The sequence below is a fragment of the Mesocricetus auratus genome, unplaced genomic scaffold (assembly GCF_017639785.1).
Source record: "Mesocricetus auratus isolate SY011 unplaced genomic scaffold, BCM_Maur_2.0 Super-Scaffold_100042, whole genome shotgun sequence".
Classification (NCBI taxonomy): Eukaryota; Metazoa; Chordata; class Mammalia; order Rodentia; family Cricetidae; genus Mesocricetus; species Mesocricetus auratus.
Window position 1 is genome coordinate 6,319,618 of NW_024429219.1, and position 14,001 is coordinate 6,333,618.

Genomic DNA, 14,001 nt, shown 5'->3' on the forward strand with positions numbered 1-14,001 from the left:
ATCCACAGGTCGTGCTAACATTGGCACACCTCAGAGCTTGAAATGATGGAATAAAGGCAGCTAGCTCTCTCCCACTCAGCAGGTAGTAAACCCCAGGCACACAATCTCCCCAGAATCAAGAAGCGGGTGGATAAAAATAGGAAAGGGGCCACTCGGGGATTTAGGAAATTAATGAATAGTAAGCAGATCGCGGGCTTTTAAGGACTCTGGCGCTCTCTCCCCATCAAAAATTCATCTGTTCCTAAAGCCGTAGCCTTCCTCTCTTTGCCTGGATCTGCTCTAACTCATCGATTTTATCGGGCATGGGTTTCCGTGTCTGAGCAGCTCTGAAGTGGGTTTGTCATCGGCGGTGCCAGGCTGAGCCGGCTTCTTCCTGAGGCTGTGACTAGCCTGGTTCGAATCTCACTCGGGCTCGGCCAAGCCCTTCGTCACCTCACCCTGTACATCCAGTGGCCTCTCAGGGACGGCGGGCAGATGTCGTGTCAGCGCTCTCTGGAATCAGCGGGTTTTAAGTGGACACCGCCGTGGTGCCCTCGCGCTTTTCTCGTACGATGCAAGTACCTTTAAAGAAAATGATTTGTTCCTATCTTATGTGTACAGACATCTTGATCGAGAATGTGTCCATGCACCACACAAGTGCCTGGTGCCTGCGGGAGTCGGGAGGGGGGCGTCAGGTCCCCTGGAGCTGGAATTAGGGATGGCTGTGAGCCTCCGTGTGGGTGCTGGGAACCGAACCCTGGTCCTCTGCAAGAACAACAAGTGCTGAGCCACTTCCAGCCCCCTGCAGCTACCATTTTTAAAAGGCACGCGTCGTTTTAAAGGACTCTGTGTTTATTTTGGGGGGTGTTTTTCAAGACAGGGTCTCACTATGCAGCTCTGGCTGTCCTGGAACTCACTCTGTAGACTGGGCTGGCCTCAAACTCACAGAGATCTGCCTCCCAAGTTCTGGGGTTAAAGGTGTGGGCCACCACTGTCTGGCTCTGTTTTAACTTTTAATTGTGTGTGTGGGTGGGGGAGCGGGGACGGGGTGTTTGTATATGTACATGCAGTACCTGTGGAGCCCAGAAGAGGGCATCAGATCCATGAAGCTGGAGTTCAGATAGCTGAGTGCTGGGAGCCAAACTCAGATCTTCTGGAGAGTAGCAAGTGCTCTTAACCCCACTGACCCATCTCTCTGCCCCCCCCCACTGCCCTTTTAAATTTTATTATTTCCAGATAGTCACCATGGCTCTTCAGCAGGGCAGGTGCCTGCTCAGAACAAGCCTCCCCTTTATCTGTTTGGATTAAATATTAACTAGATTCCAGGTAAAATAATGCCTAGAAGGTACACGCAAGGCAAACATAACTGTGTAATAAGAAATGCAAACATGTTTTAATTTAAATTTTTTATTTGCTCCCCTGGGAATGAGCCCAGAGCCTCAAGCAGGGTTACAAAAATCATTCTGCCACATCCAAGCCCCTACCGTGATTTTCTTTTTTTAAAAAACCTTAGTGCATCTATTATTATTTATTTATGCATGATCTGTGCGCATGGATGGGCGTGTGCATGCCGTGGCACGTATGTGGAGGTCACATGATAACGTGTGGGAGCCAGTTTCTCTTTCCATCTCACGGGACCTGCGGGTTGAACTCCCGTCAGGCTGGGCCCCAGGCACCTTTGCCGATTCAGTTGGTGAAAAGCCCTTTGACAACTCCTGTGTGTGTCTCCTCGGACTCTACCCTATTCCCTGTCCTCTGTTGTCTCCAAGTGTGAGCGTGCTTACTTCTGTTTGTATACCTGTGCGCACGTGTGTGTGCGTGCGCGCGCACTCCTGTGCCTGTTTGCGTGCATGTGTGTGCGTGCGTGCATGTGTGTGTGTACATGCATGTGTGTGCGTGTGTGGTGTGTTTGTACACATGCGTGCTTGTGGGGAGACAGGTGTCCTCCTCAGTCATTCTCCACGTGATTTACTTGCAGTCAGGGTCTGTTTGCGAGCCGCCGGCTGTTCCTGGGGCTCCTCCTGTCTCCCTCTCCTCAGGCTGGAGCTGTTGAAGCTGCGCGCCGCCACACCCAGCTTCCCACGTGGGTGCCGGGATTCCGAGCTGAGGTCCTCTTGTGTGCGTGACAGGCATGTTGCCAAGTCAGCTCCCCCGTCTCTTTACTCTTGTCATGTGTGTCCGTGTGCTCACACGACGTGCTGTTACATTCTAGTGAGGAGACACACATGGTATAGCTACTTCCCATTTCCTCGTTTCCTTTTTGTGGTGCTGAGGTTGGAGCCAGGGCCACAAGTGTGCTACCAGGCTCTGCCCAGCCCTTTTCTCCTCTTCCTCCTCAGGTGTCTTCTCTCTGACTCTCCCAGCTCCTTCTGAGCTGTTACTTTCCCTACTGAACTGCCAGCTTCAGGGACGGCTGCTACTGAAATCCTGTTTGTGTGGGCCAGTCTATAGCCTGCTTATTTATTGTGACCTGACTTTTCTTTGTGTGTGTACATGGGTTTGCATCACGTCTATGTATGCACATGTGTGTGCTGGGACCTTCAGGGATGCCCTGGAGCTAGAGCTACAGACAGCCGTGAGCTGGAGTGAGTTACAGGGAGTTGTGAGCTATAGTGAGTTACAGACACTTGTGAGCTTGAGTGAGTTACAGGGAGCCGTGAGCTGGCTGATGTGGGTGTCGGGAACTGAACTCAGGCACTCTTAACTGCTGACCCATCTTTTTGGCCCCTATATCCTCTTCAGATAAGTGCCTACTTGGCCAAGCAATGCTGTCTCCCTGGGGTGTCAGGATGTGTGTGCATTCGTTCCTCCTGCTGCCTCCTGTGTGGCAGCGGCGGGCACACAACAGCTCTGTCCCCACCCTGGGCCTCGGGTGCAGGCACGAATGGGCATCGTCGAGTGGGCTGCAGAAGGCAGGCCTGCAGTACTGGCGAGCTCAGAGCACACGGGAGGCAGTTAGCTACCCGGCAGCGGATGCGGCAAAGCACGCGGTGAGAGGCCGCTCTTGGCGCCAGGCCGTCGGGTTTGCGCTGTGCGCGGGTGCGGTGGTGGCTGGACTGGCTGTTTGCGAGCTGGGGCACGCAGGCCAACGATGAGGGCAAGGGCACATCTGAATCCTGTGCTCTGATGATCGAGTCTGGGCTGGAAGTCAGGGCTCACCGGAGCTCACGTGTCCTGCCCTGGCCACACAGGTCCTTCCCGTGCAGAGCAGGGGCAATCGTATACTTGCCGCATGAGGACTTTGTGGCACCAGAGCGACGCATGCTGGGTGCTTGCTGCACCAGGTCTCAGGTGGCAAGCTTTGGGCCCCGTGTTCTAGGCGGGGGCCCAGTCTGAGGAGCTGCCTTTGCCCCCCTCCTCCTCTCCTGTCACTCACGCTGCCCTCTTCTGTCGGCAAGTCCAGTCAGTTCCAGGCAGAAATGACTCTAGGTCCTCAGCCACTGCTCTGACAGGAGCCTGGCCATCCCTCCCTCCCATCCCTTCCCGTCTCCACAGCCTTGCCACATGGCAGGCTGGGGCCCCACTCACAGAGTGGCTCCGGCCTGCTCCAATGGGGTCATCCAGGGGCTCCCCCTTGGAGCCCAGAGCGCTGTCCCTTTACCTCATCCCACAGGACCCCAGCTCCCCTCCAGCCTCGTCTCCACCATCTCCTTGTTGCTTCTCTGCGTGCAGCCCCAGCAGGCCCATTGTCTCCTACAGCACAAAAATTAAAGACCCAGAGCCTGACGCTGGGGTTCAGACTTCAAGCTGAAGGTCAGAAAAGCAAAGTAGAGGGACACTAGCTTCTTCTACCTCAGGCTGAGTGAGCTGACCCTGCTGCCTCTCCTCAGCGTGGCTGGGAATCTGAATGTCTTCCTATCTTCCGTGGGGCTGGAGAATCAATGTCCCATACTGAGACCCTGCTCCGGTCTTATTTACCTTCCTAACGCTGGGATTTAAGGCGTGTGATCCCAGGTGCTGAGATCACCTTTGTGTGAGCTGTTTCCCTTCAGGAGTGGATCAGTCTTCTGTAGACCAGGCTGGCCTCAGACTCACAGAGATCCAACTACCTCTGCCTCCTGAGTGCTCGGATTAAAGGCATGCACCACCTACGCCCGGCCTCAGGCAAGCTTTAATAAATCATAAATAATATGTCACTACAATCTCCTGCCCCAGGGATGTGCGCTTGAGCGTCTCTTCACCTGAGATGTCTCTGGTCCCTCTGAAACAGCTCACAGTTTTCTTTGTTCTCCTTCCCATTTCCGTGTACCCTGGCTAAGTGAACTCTTGCAGTGGGCCATGGGGTGGTGTTTTGGGTTCTGTTTAGTGGTCAGATACATGAGCCAGTCAACTAAGTAGGCACATTAGGAGGTGGCTGTCAGAGCTAGCACCTATGTCTTTCTCGGCCGCCTGCTGGCCAGTGCCCAGGGAGCAAGGCAGGCTAGGAGGCTAGCCAAGATCCACAGATGTTTCTGCCTAGCCCCGAGACTAGTACCTTCCCAAGACAGTTCCTGAACAGGCCCAGTGGGATGGTCGCTCCTCTTAGAGTAGCTTTTGATAGAGGGAGGGTGCCCCAACTGCTCCCCTTCCCTGTCTCACGTTGAGGTTCGCTGTGGCACACCTTGGCATGGGTTCTTTGGATGAAGGAATGAGGATACCAGGAGAAGTGATGGGAAAGTGTCTTACCGCCTCGGGGACAATGCTGACAATGTGTCGTGCCCCCCCGCCCGCCCCCCCTGTCTCCAGGCCGAGCCAGTTTCTATGAGGAGTACGGCGTCATCCGCGACACGCTGCAGAACCATCTGACTGAGATCCTCACGCTGGTGGCCATGGAGCTGCCCCACAACATCAGCAGCTCGGCTGCCGTCCTGCAGCACAAGCTCCAGGCTTTCCAGGCCCTGAGGGGGCTGCAGAAGAGCAGCGCCATCCTGGGCCAGTACCAGGCCTATAGTGGGCAGGTGCGTCAGGAGCTGCAGAAGCCGGACAGTTTCCAGAGCCTGACGCCGACCTTCGCAGGTAGGCACCAGGCTCGGTGGCTGTGGGGGGGCCACCACCAGCTGGGAGCAGCTGGGACACCCAGTGCCCTTTTGGAGCATGGTAGCTCGGACTCCAAGGAATCTTGACAAGAGCGCTACTCAGTGCATGGTGATCACCACCCCCGCTGCCGGCCACCTCCATCAGCCTCCATTCTGTCCCAGAGGGGTCTCCCGAGGACGCCCCTGTGGGGTTCACATAGGTGCCACCGTCATGGGCTGTGTACCTAGCTTCCCTAATACGGCAAACCTCTGTCCAGCCACAGCCAAGGAATGTCTCTGTGGACAGATACCACATTGGCCAGCAGACACCTGCTAGAGCCCCCTGGAAAGTTCCAGAAGCCTTCTGGGGAGAGCGGCTGGCTCCTAGCGGGTAGAGACTGGCCATGAGACAGCCCCTGCATATGAAGGCCGTTGGATGTGCCGAGCAGTGTATGTACCTGCTCTCACTCAGTGCTCACACACCCACCAGGCAGGCGCCGTCTTCGCCCTCGGTGGTGAGGATACAAGAGGGGCAAGTTGAAAAGGCAAGGTCTCAGCTAGGCTTGAACTTGTGCACAGTGTGCCAGCGCCCGGCGTCTGTGACCAAGGCGCGCACACACCTGCACATATTACTCCCAGTCCACAGACTCCCCCGCCCCCCTCCCCCACCCACCCAGCCTCTACGCATGCTTGACTTTGGGCATTCTGGGGGCTGCACACAAACAGAGCTGCCCTTCCTCAGGACATTGCCCTTACCCGTCAAGATCCAACGCGCCCCTCACCCCTTTGGCCCCGCCGGAGAGCCTTCCGTGGCAGGCTCCAGCCCTGGTTAGACCAGGTCTCTCAGCGGGGCCTCAGAGTGCTGGTGTTATGGCCGTAGAATTAACCCCGCTAGCCGTTTCCATCCCTTGCCTGGGAAGAAGAAACATCGGAAGGCCCAGGGTGCCCAGCAAGATGGGGGCTGGGCGGGCGCAAGGTGGCCTGGGCGGGAGGCGGGCTGCACAGCCAGCTCTCAGGCTGCGCATGCGTGCGCGGCATCACTGTCTGCTCTCTCCCCGCCCCAGGTGTCCTCGTCCACATCGACAACCTGCGCTGGGAGGGCGTTCCTTTCATCCTGGTGTCTGGCAAGGCCTTGGACGAAAGAGTGGGCTACGTGCGGATCTTGTTTAAGAACCGGGCGTACTGCGCCCAGAGCGAGAGGCACTGGGCGTCAGAGCAGAGCCGGTGTCTGCCCCAGCAGATCGTCTTCTACATCGGGCACGGCGAGCTGGGCCACCCCACCGTCCTGGTCAGCCAGAACCTCTTCAAGCCCTACCTGCCCACCCAGAGCTGGGAGGAGGTGCCGGACCAGCCCGGCCTCCGCCTCTTTGGCCGTCCTCTGTCTGACTACTATGCCTACAGACCAGTGCGGGAGCAAGACGCCTACTCCACCCTCTTGTCACACATCTTCCACTGCCGGAAGGAGTCCTTTATCACCACCGAGAACCTGCTGGCCTCCTGGGTCTTCTGGACCCCCTTACTGGACAGCCTGGCCCTCGAAGTCCCACGGCTCTACCCGGGCGGAGCGGAGAACGGCCATCTGCTGGATTTTGAGTTCAGCGGTGGCCAGCTGTCCTTCTCCCAGCCAGAGGTGCTGATGCCAGAGCTAGGGTCAGTCCCCAAACCCAGTGACTTCCAGGTCCTCAGGGCCCAGTACAGGGAGAGCCCACTGATCACCGCCTGGCCAGAGGAGCTCATCTCTAAGCTAGCCAGTGACATTGAAGCCACCGCGGAACAGTCCGTCCGACGCTTTGGCACGTTCCACCTGGCGCTGTCAGGCGGGTCAAGCCCCATAGCCCTCTTCCAGCAGCTGGCCACAGGGCACTACAGCTTCCCCTGGGCCCACACGCACCTGTGGCTGGTGGATGAGCGCTGCGTCCCTCTCTCAGACCCGGAGTCCAACTTCCAGGGCCTGCAGGCTCACCTGCTGCAGCACGTCAGGGTGCCCTACTACAACATTCACCCCATGCCCGTGCACCTGCACCAGCGGCTTTGTGCCGAGGAGGACCAGGGCGCCCAGACCTATGCCAGCGACATCTCAGCCCTGGTGGCCAACAGCAGCTTCGACCTGGTGCTGCTGGGCATGGGCACCGACGGGCACACGGCCTCCCTGTTCCCACAGTCGCCCACCGGCCTGGACGGCGACCAGCTGGTGGTGCTGACGGAGAGCCCGCTCAGGCCGCACCAGCGCATGAGCCTCAGCCTGCCCCTCATCAACCGCGCCAAGAAGGTAGCCGTCCTGGTCATGGGGAGGACGAAGCGTGAGATCACCATGCTGGTTAGCCGTGTGGGTCACGAGCCTAAGAAGTGGCCCATCTCCGGCGTGCTGCCCCTCTCCGGTCAGCTGGTTTGGTACATGGATTACGAGGCCTTTCTGGGATGACAGGAGCTCACTGGCCTTAGTCGTCGCCCTCAAGCCTTTCTCTCACTCGCCCAGTGTGCCTTGCTGTCCGGAGCCTGGTGCCAGAGTCGGGCCCCAGAGAAGGGAGGACAGCACTCTGCCCCACTTCCTGGGCCCTGTGTAACCGTGGTGCCTCGACACAAAACCAGGCAGAACTCAGATCTCTGCCGTGGTGATGCCTCAAAAACCCAGACGGGAAAGAAGCTCTAACCCTCTGCCAGCTGCTTGCCAGTGTCTACAGCGCACAGTATGACAGGGAGAAGGCTGCAAGTTGAAGAGCCAGCGTGGTGTGCGGAGACTGGCCGGCCATCCTTGGACTGGTTTCTGTAGGAAGGGGGGCCAGGGTTGCTGGAGAAAAGGGTGCAGATCCCCCGGGTGGATGCAGTGCTCCGAGCCAGGCAAGAAGAGTAGAAATGGTCCTGAGGTTCACCGGGCAGCCTGCCTCTTCTGGAATGCCTTCATCCCTCTGTGTATCCGGCTGGTGTCTGGTCCTCCTTCAGGCAGCTGCTACCTGCTCTGTGCCCAACAGCCACTGTCCCCTTCATTCCCCTGTATACCGAGGAGGGACAGAAACAGACACTGCCACGTCGAAAGGCCCCCCCATCCAATCTAGACACCTGGGCTCCCCTCTCCCCGCTGAGAACTGTTCTGCTATCGCTGGGCCATGGGGTGTCTCTGATCTATATATAGATAGGGCTCTTTGTCTGCTCCCGGGGATGGGGTGACTACAGCTCACAGCCTCTCTCTAGGGTGTGTGTGGCCAATTCCCAGCACTAGGGGGCAGGCTGGAGCTAGCTCTCATCACACTACCTCTCTAGGGCTCCAAGCCTGGCGGCTGGTTCTCTCTTGCCTAACCCACCGCTAACCTGGTACCACTGGGAACAGAATAGACAGCTCCTAACTCAGCGTCCTCCGGGGCCTCTGAATTTTTACTTTTGGTTTTTCGAGACAGGGTTTCTCTGTGTTGTTTTGGAGCCTGTCCTGGAACCCGCTCTGTAGACCAGGCTGGTCTCGAACTCACAGAGATCCGCCTGCCTCTGCCTCCCGAGTGCTGGGATTAAAGGTGTGAGCCACCAACGCCCGGCTCAGTTTTTATTTTTAAAAAGAAACCCAGCAGCATAAAGCAAGCTTCACGGGGCACATGCAGTTTTTGTCTCGGCCTTCTGTTTAGTCACCAGAACAAGGTAGGGCACAGAAGGGTCCCGGCCTCACAGCCACACTCTGTGTCAGTCGCACAGAGTCTCAGTGTCTTCCAGAATTTTCCCAGAGAGGAGCATCAGGAAATTTGTTTCTGTCCTTTAGGTTGGTTGTACTTTCTCCCAGGCCGTGCGTGGAAAAGAACCTGTGCTTTCGCTAGAGATGTGTGCACAGTGTGGCCTGAGCCGGGGCTCTGGGTGAAAGGCATTCCTGTTAAAATTCTGCCTACTCTGGCCTCCAGTGACCCAGACTGACAGAACTCCTCCTCCATTGCAAAAGCGCCCACCGAAAGGACCCATAATGCCCTGGGATCCTTTTCTGGCTGGCATAGTGCAGGTGAGCTTCCACCTTTGGCCACGTGGGGGAGCCCACGCGCCACCACTCACATTCCACCCAGGAGGCAAGCTTAGTGCCAAACGTCATTTCTTTGTTTTATGGTCTGCTGCTCTGGTTTCTTTGCCCCAGCGCATTCTCATCTGTTGTTTAAGGACTTGGCCCTCTGAGGTTTCAAAATCAGAGATTAAAGGGCCTTGAGTGCCTCGGGAGAGAGAGTGAACAGGCTTTGTGTCACCATTCTGAATAACAGTGAGTCACTGCCCAGCCTGAGCCTAGAATGTCCTGTTCTTACCCAGAAGAATGACTGATCTATGTGTGGGGAGTTGCACCGAGGAGGCCAGGGTGGGGAAATACCGAAAGTTTCCTTTCCGGGAGCAGGCACTAATAAAATCGCATTGGGAGGGCTGGCGGGAGACATGGTTCTCTGGCGTGCACCTGTGCGTACCCTTTTCCCTTCTGCCCCGGGGTCAGGAAGGAGTGATGCTCAGCGTCAGGACCCCCGAGGCTGCGGGCTGCTCTTCAGACCTTGTGGACCTGTCATCCATGGCAGACAATGTGCCTTATACCACCTGTGTCCCCAGTCTCGGGAAGGCGTCCTCAACCTCAGAACCCGGGACTCCCTCAATTCTCCGTTTTTTCATTAAAAAAAAAAAAAGATTGTTGCCTGCAAGCCACTCACGTTGTTGAGCCTGTCACAGTGTGAAGCACTGCAGCCTTTGTCTGTTTCCTGCCTGCCAGGAAGTGGGGAAGTCAGCCTGGGAAGAGAGGATGGGTGTCCAGGTCCCTATAGAAAGGGGGACATACGGCCTCTTGTGTCTGGGACACGGCCTTCCTTCCCCAAAGTCCACTTCCACTCAGGCCCCCCCAGGGGAGTGAGGCCCCGCGGCTGTGGGAACCTCAGGCCGTCTCCCCGGGCTGCCTCAGAGCCCTGGCGGATGCTGCTGGTTGCATCCCCATCCCTCACTTGGGGACGGGGACGGGGGGGGGGGCCGGGGGGCTCGTGATGACTCGAGGCAAGCAGAAGCCTGCCCTTTGCTCGGGTGGCTCTTGCGTGTCTCGTGCAGATGCTAAATGCTAGCACACTTTGCCCAATTTGCTGCCGGTGGGGCCTCAGTGACTGATGATTTCAAAGTGAAGTCCGGTGGCATCCAGAAGCTGTTAGATTCTACAGCCCTTTCCCAGCACCCTGGGGGCCTGATTCAGAGTCCTGGAATGGGAAGGATGTGTGAATAACAGAAGGAGCCTTGGGGTGACATGCCAGCACAAACCCTGCCGCTCGTGAGGGGCCCGTGGGTGTCTCAAGCTGGACTCTGACTTCCAGCCGTGGGCAAACGCTCCTGCTAATTAATTTGTCACTTACTCATTTCTTGCTTCTTTTTTATGATTAAATTGCTTTAAGTTTTACGTGCATTGGTGATTGGCCTGCATGTATGTCTCTGTGAGGGTGTCAGGTCCCCTGGAACTGGAGTGACAGTTGTGAGCTGTCATGTGGATGCTGGGAATTGAACCCGAGTCCTCTGGAAGGGCAGCCAGTGCTCTTGACAGCTGAGCCATCTCTCCAGTCCATATTCTCTGCTTCTAATTACTCTACAAAAAAAAATCTTCTCACTTTGGTCCCCAAATTAGCAGTGTAATCAGAGTTCCCTGCCACTTGGACCAAAACCTTAGACCTTTCCCTCAAGGGTCTTCTCTCCAAAAGAAAAGGGCTTGGCCTCCCCAGTTCTCTTTGTTGCCCTCTTTTCCCATTCTGACAGAGAGCCAGGGATGTGGGATGGAAAGGGGAATGAAGAAGCTTCCAGAAAACCTAAGTGGGACTATTTCTTGGAATTTGATTTTCAGGAACTTTGTGTTTTTTGTCTCCTACAAAGTGTGTGCAGCCCCACAGAGTGGCTCTGCGGCAGATCTCCAGCTGTGTTTTTTATCTTGAACAGCTGGGGGTCCCGCAGGCCTCAGTCCGCCGCTAGAAAAACCTACCGACAGCATCCAGTGTCAGGGAAGGAAACCCAAGTTGTGGAAGGAAGTCACATCGGTTGGCCAAAGTGGTCAGTGTTGTTCTTTTGCTTAAGGTTACCACGGCGAGATGGAACACGAGATACGAGAGATACATTAACCATAGAGTTGATTATGGGTGGGGAGGGAGAGCGAGAGCCGGGAGAGACGAGAAGAGACTAGAGGAGGGTCAGAGAAGCGAAGAGAGCAAAGAGTGAAGAGAGCATAAGTGGGCGGGGCGGGGCGGGGGTCTGTCTTTTGAAGGGGTCCTTTGCACCTGCGTGCAGACTAGCTCCCATGGAACCCTGGGCTGACCAGAGTGCTGCCTGAGTGCATTCTGCCGGCTCACAGGGCCAGGCCGGCGCGTAGTGCCTGAACCTTTCAGTCAGTACCTGTCTGCCCTGGGAATGACACTCCAGAGGGGGAACCAAGGGTCTGAACAGGCCACTGTCCCAGGGTGTCACAGACTGCACAGGTCATGAGGCTGTCTGCTGGCCTGACTGTAGGAAACAGGCCCTTCTGCTCTCCTCCCCCCGCACTCCCCCCTTCTACACCCCCAAGGTCATGCTGTGGCCTAGGGACCTTGGCACTTGAAGACACGCTCATGGCTTGTTTGGAAATATCCACGGGAGATAGGATTGTACTCAGAGTTAGCCAGAACCCAACATGAACCAGCCATCAGTGCTGCTCTGTGTGGGCCCGTTTTAGCTGCTGCGGTGGGAGATGCCCAGCGGAAGGTGGAATCCGGGCCTGACTCAGCCTTGTCTGCACGAACCTTGAGCCCAGCAGAGCTGGTGTTAGCTCAGCTGCGCGGTCATTCGGTTGGTTGCAAGCTTGCCTTGCTTCCTTCCACACGCTGCGTCCCACACGGGCTCTCTAGACACAAAGCTGCCCTGCCTCTCTGGCCCTTTCACTCGCAGCAGAACGGCCTTGCAGGTATCCAGGGATTCCTTGCAAAGGGCGTGGCCTCCGGCGGGGGTGGGGGGTGGGGGGGCAGGAATCAAACCAGAATGTGTTCCTGGAAGATACAAGGGGCAGATGTCTTCCATGAAGGCCAACTTCTGCCTTCTGCAGGCTGTTCACACCTACTGCAGGCTCCTCACACCTAGAGATGGGTGTGAGGAGCATCCCCCCCACCCCGAGAATCCTTCAGCATCTAGCTGAGCAAAGGTGTCAGTCAATTCACCACTGCTGTGGCCAACACAAGATGTCCTGGCAAGTGATCTGAGGATGCTTCACTGTGGTCCAGCCATGGGATGGAGATGGCTTGGGTGCAGTGATCTGAGGATGCTTCACTGTGGTCCAGCCTTGGGGATGGGGATGGCTTGGGTGCATTGATCTGAGGATGCTTCACTGTGATCCAGCCTTGGGGATGGGGATGGCTTGGGTGCATTGATCTGAGGATGCTCCACTGTGGTCCAGCCTTGGGGATGGGGATGGCTTGGGTGCAGTGACCTGAGGATGCTCCACTGTGGTCCAGCCATGGGATGGGGATGGCTTGGGTGCATTGTCCTCCTATCAATCGTCAACCCACGTTGGGAGTATGTTTATTTGCATGCCAGGGGATGTCCATGTATGTCTGTGTGTGGCCATAGACAGGACCCCAAATTAATGACAATCTGTTCATTCTTTGACCTTCAAGGGTGGGTTTTGTTAAAGTCCTGCGTTGCTTCAATGGCTGGTGTTTTAAAGGAAGCCCTGAAGAGGGGGCCTCAGCCAATGAAGGAAGTCTTTTGTGTCCCTTTCTGTTGAGTGGCAAATTCCTGCATTTGCCAAACACTGTTGAGTTCATGAACAGCTGGGAGTTGGCATTGAAGTGTAGGTGCACATAGACACGGTGTGTGTGTGCGTGCGTGCGTGTGTGTGTGTGTGTGTGTGTGTGTGTGTGTGTGTGTGTGTGTGTGTGTGTGGTCTTTGACTGTGCCTCTCAGAGGCCTACATGGGCTGGTTATGATGTGTTAAGGGAATGTAGCTCAACCGATAGGACATTAGCCTAACATGTAAAACGCCCTGGGTTCCATCCCCACTGCCACACAAACTGGGAATGGTGGTACACACCTGTAATCCTAGCACTTAGGAGGTAGAGGCAGGAGGACCAGGAATTCAAGGCTATCCTTGACTGCATAGCAAGGTCAAACCAGCCTGGGATAGATGAGATCCTGTACTGAGAAAAAAGAAAAAAACAAAAAACATTGTGTATTCACAAGGCAGGGACTGGGTTAGCAGGGAGTGAGAATGTCCGGGTTGTTTCCCTTGGTGTGCCCGGGGGGTCTGGTACAGTTGGCTCCCCCTGTGCCTGTCCACTTCAGAGAGCCGGGTAAGTGGACTCCAGTAGTCACCAGGGCTGCTGCTGCCCACCTGTGCCTGAGTGGGGAGCCCGATTCCCCAAAGACGGTTAGACTTCTGAGTCACCATGACAAACACCTAAGGAGGAAGGATTTATTGTGACTCATGGTCATTTCAGCCCAAGGTCCCTTGAGTAAGTGTTGTTTGTGGGGGCCAGAATTGGGGCAGAACGTCATGCGGGAGCATGGTGACCCGGGAGTGGGATAAAATAGGCAAGGAAGAGGCAGAGGCGAAATGTGGCCTTCGAAAACTTGCTATTAGGGACCTGCTTTCTCCAGTGAAGGCTGACCAACTGCTTCCGCCTCTGAGAATGCTCTCATATTACAAACTCAGCAAGGGATGATCAGTGACATCAGACACTTCAGGAAACAGTTCCTCCAAGAGCACCAGCTGGCAACCCAGCTTCCAGTGCAGGAGTCTACAGACAGATTCCATCCTAGTCATCACAGAACATCAAGCCACTACCGTGCTGAAGGCCTGGGGCGGGGCCTGTGACCCCAGTTATGTCCTTACTCTCTGCCCTATAGAAAGGAACATGGGGGTCTGAGCCTTTGTCAGGTAGGAATGGCAGTGGGCAGTGGCATAGTTGGGAATATCCAGGAGCAAGACTGTGGGTCCCCCTCCCCAGGGAAACTGTCCCAATCTTATGGAGACTGGCACCTGTGCCAGAGAACCAGAGACATTAGAACAAAAGCCTTTTAAAACTTCCTGAGACCCTTT

General features: G+C 56.1%; 1 protein-coding gene across 6 annotated transcripts in view; it reads left to right on the forward strand.

The window, feature by feature from the left end:
* H6pd (hexose-6-phosphate dehydrogenase/glucose 1-dehydrogenase) overlaps positions 1 to 9,616 on the forward strand; it is a 30,853-nt gene extending 21,237 nt beyond the window's left edge. For all 6 annotated transcript variants that reach the window (XM_013120046.3, XM_005079292.4, XM_021232592.2 and 3 more), the window contains exons 5-6: positions 4,705 to 4,974; positions 6,038 to 9,616. In XM_013120046.3, coding sequence (XP_012975500.1) covers positions 4,705 to 4,974; positions 6,038 to 7,395 — 1,628 coding nt within the window. In that variant the 3' untranslated portion in view covers positions 7,396 to 9,616. The remainder of the gene's footprint in view (positions 1 to 4,704; positions 4,975 to 6,037) is intronic.
* Positions 9,617 to 14,001: the final 4,385 nt, after the last annotated feature.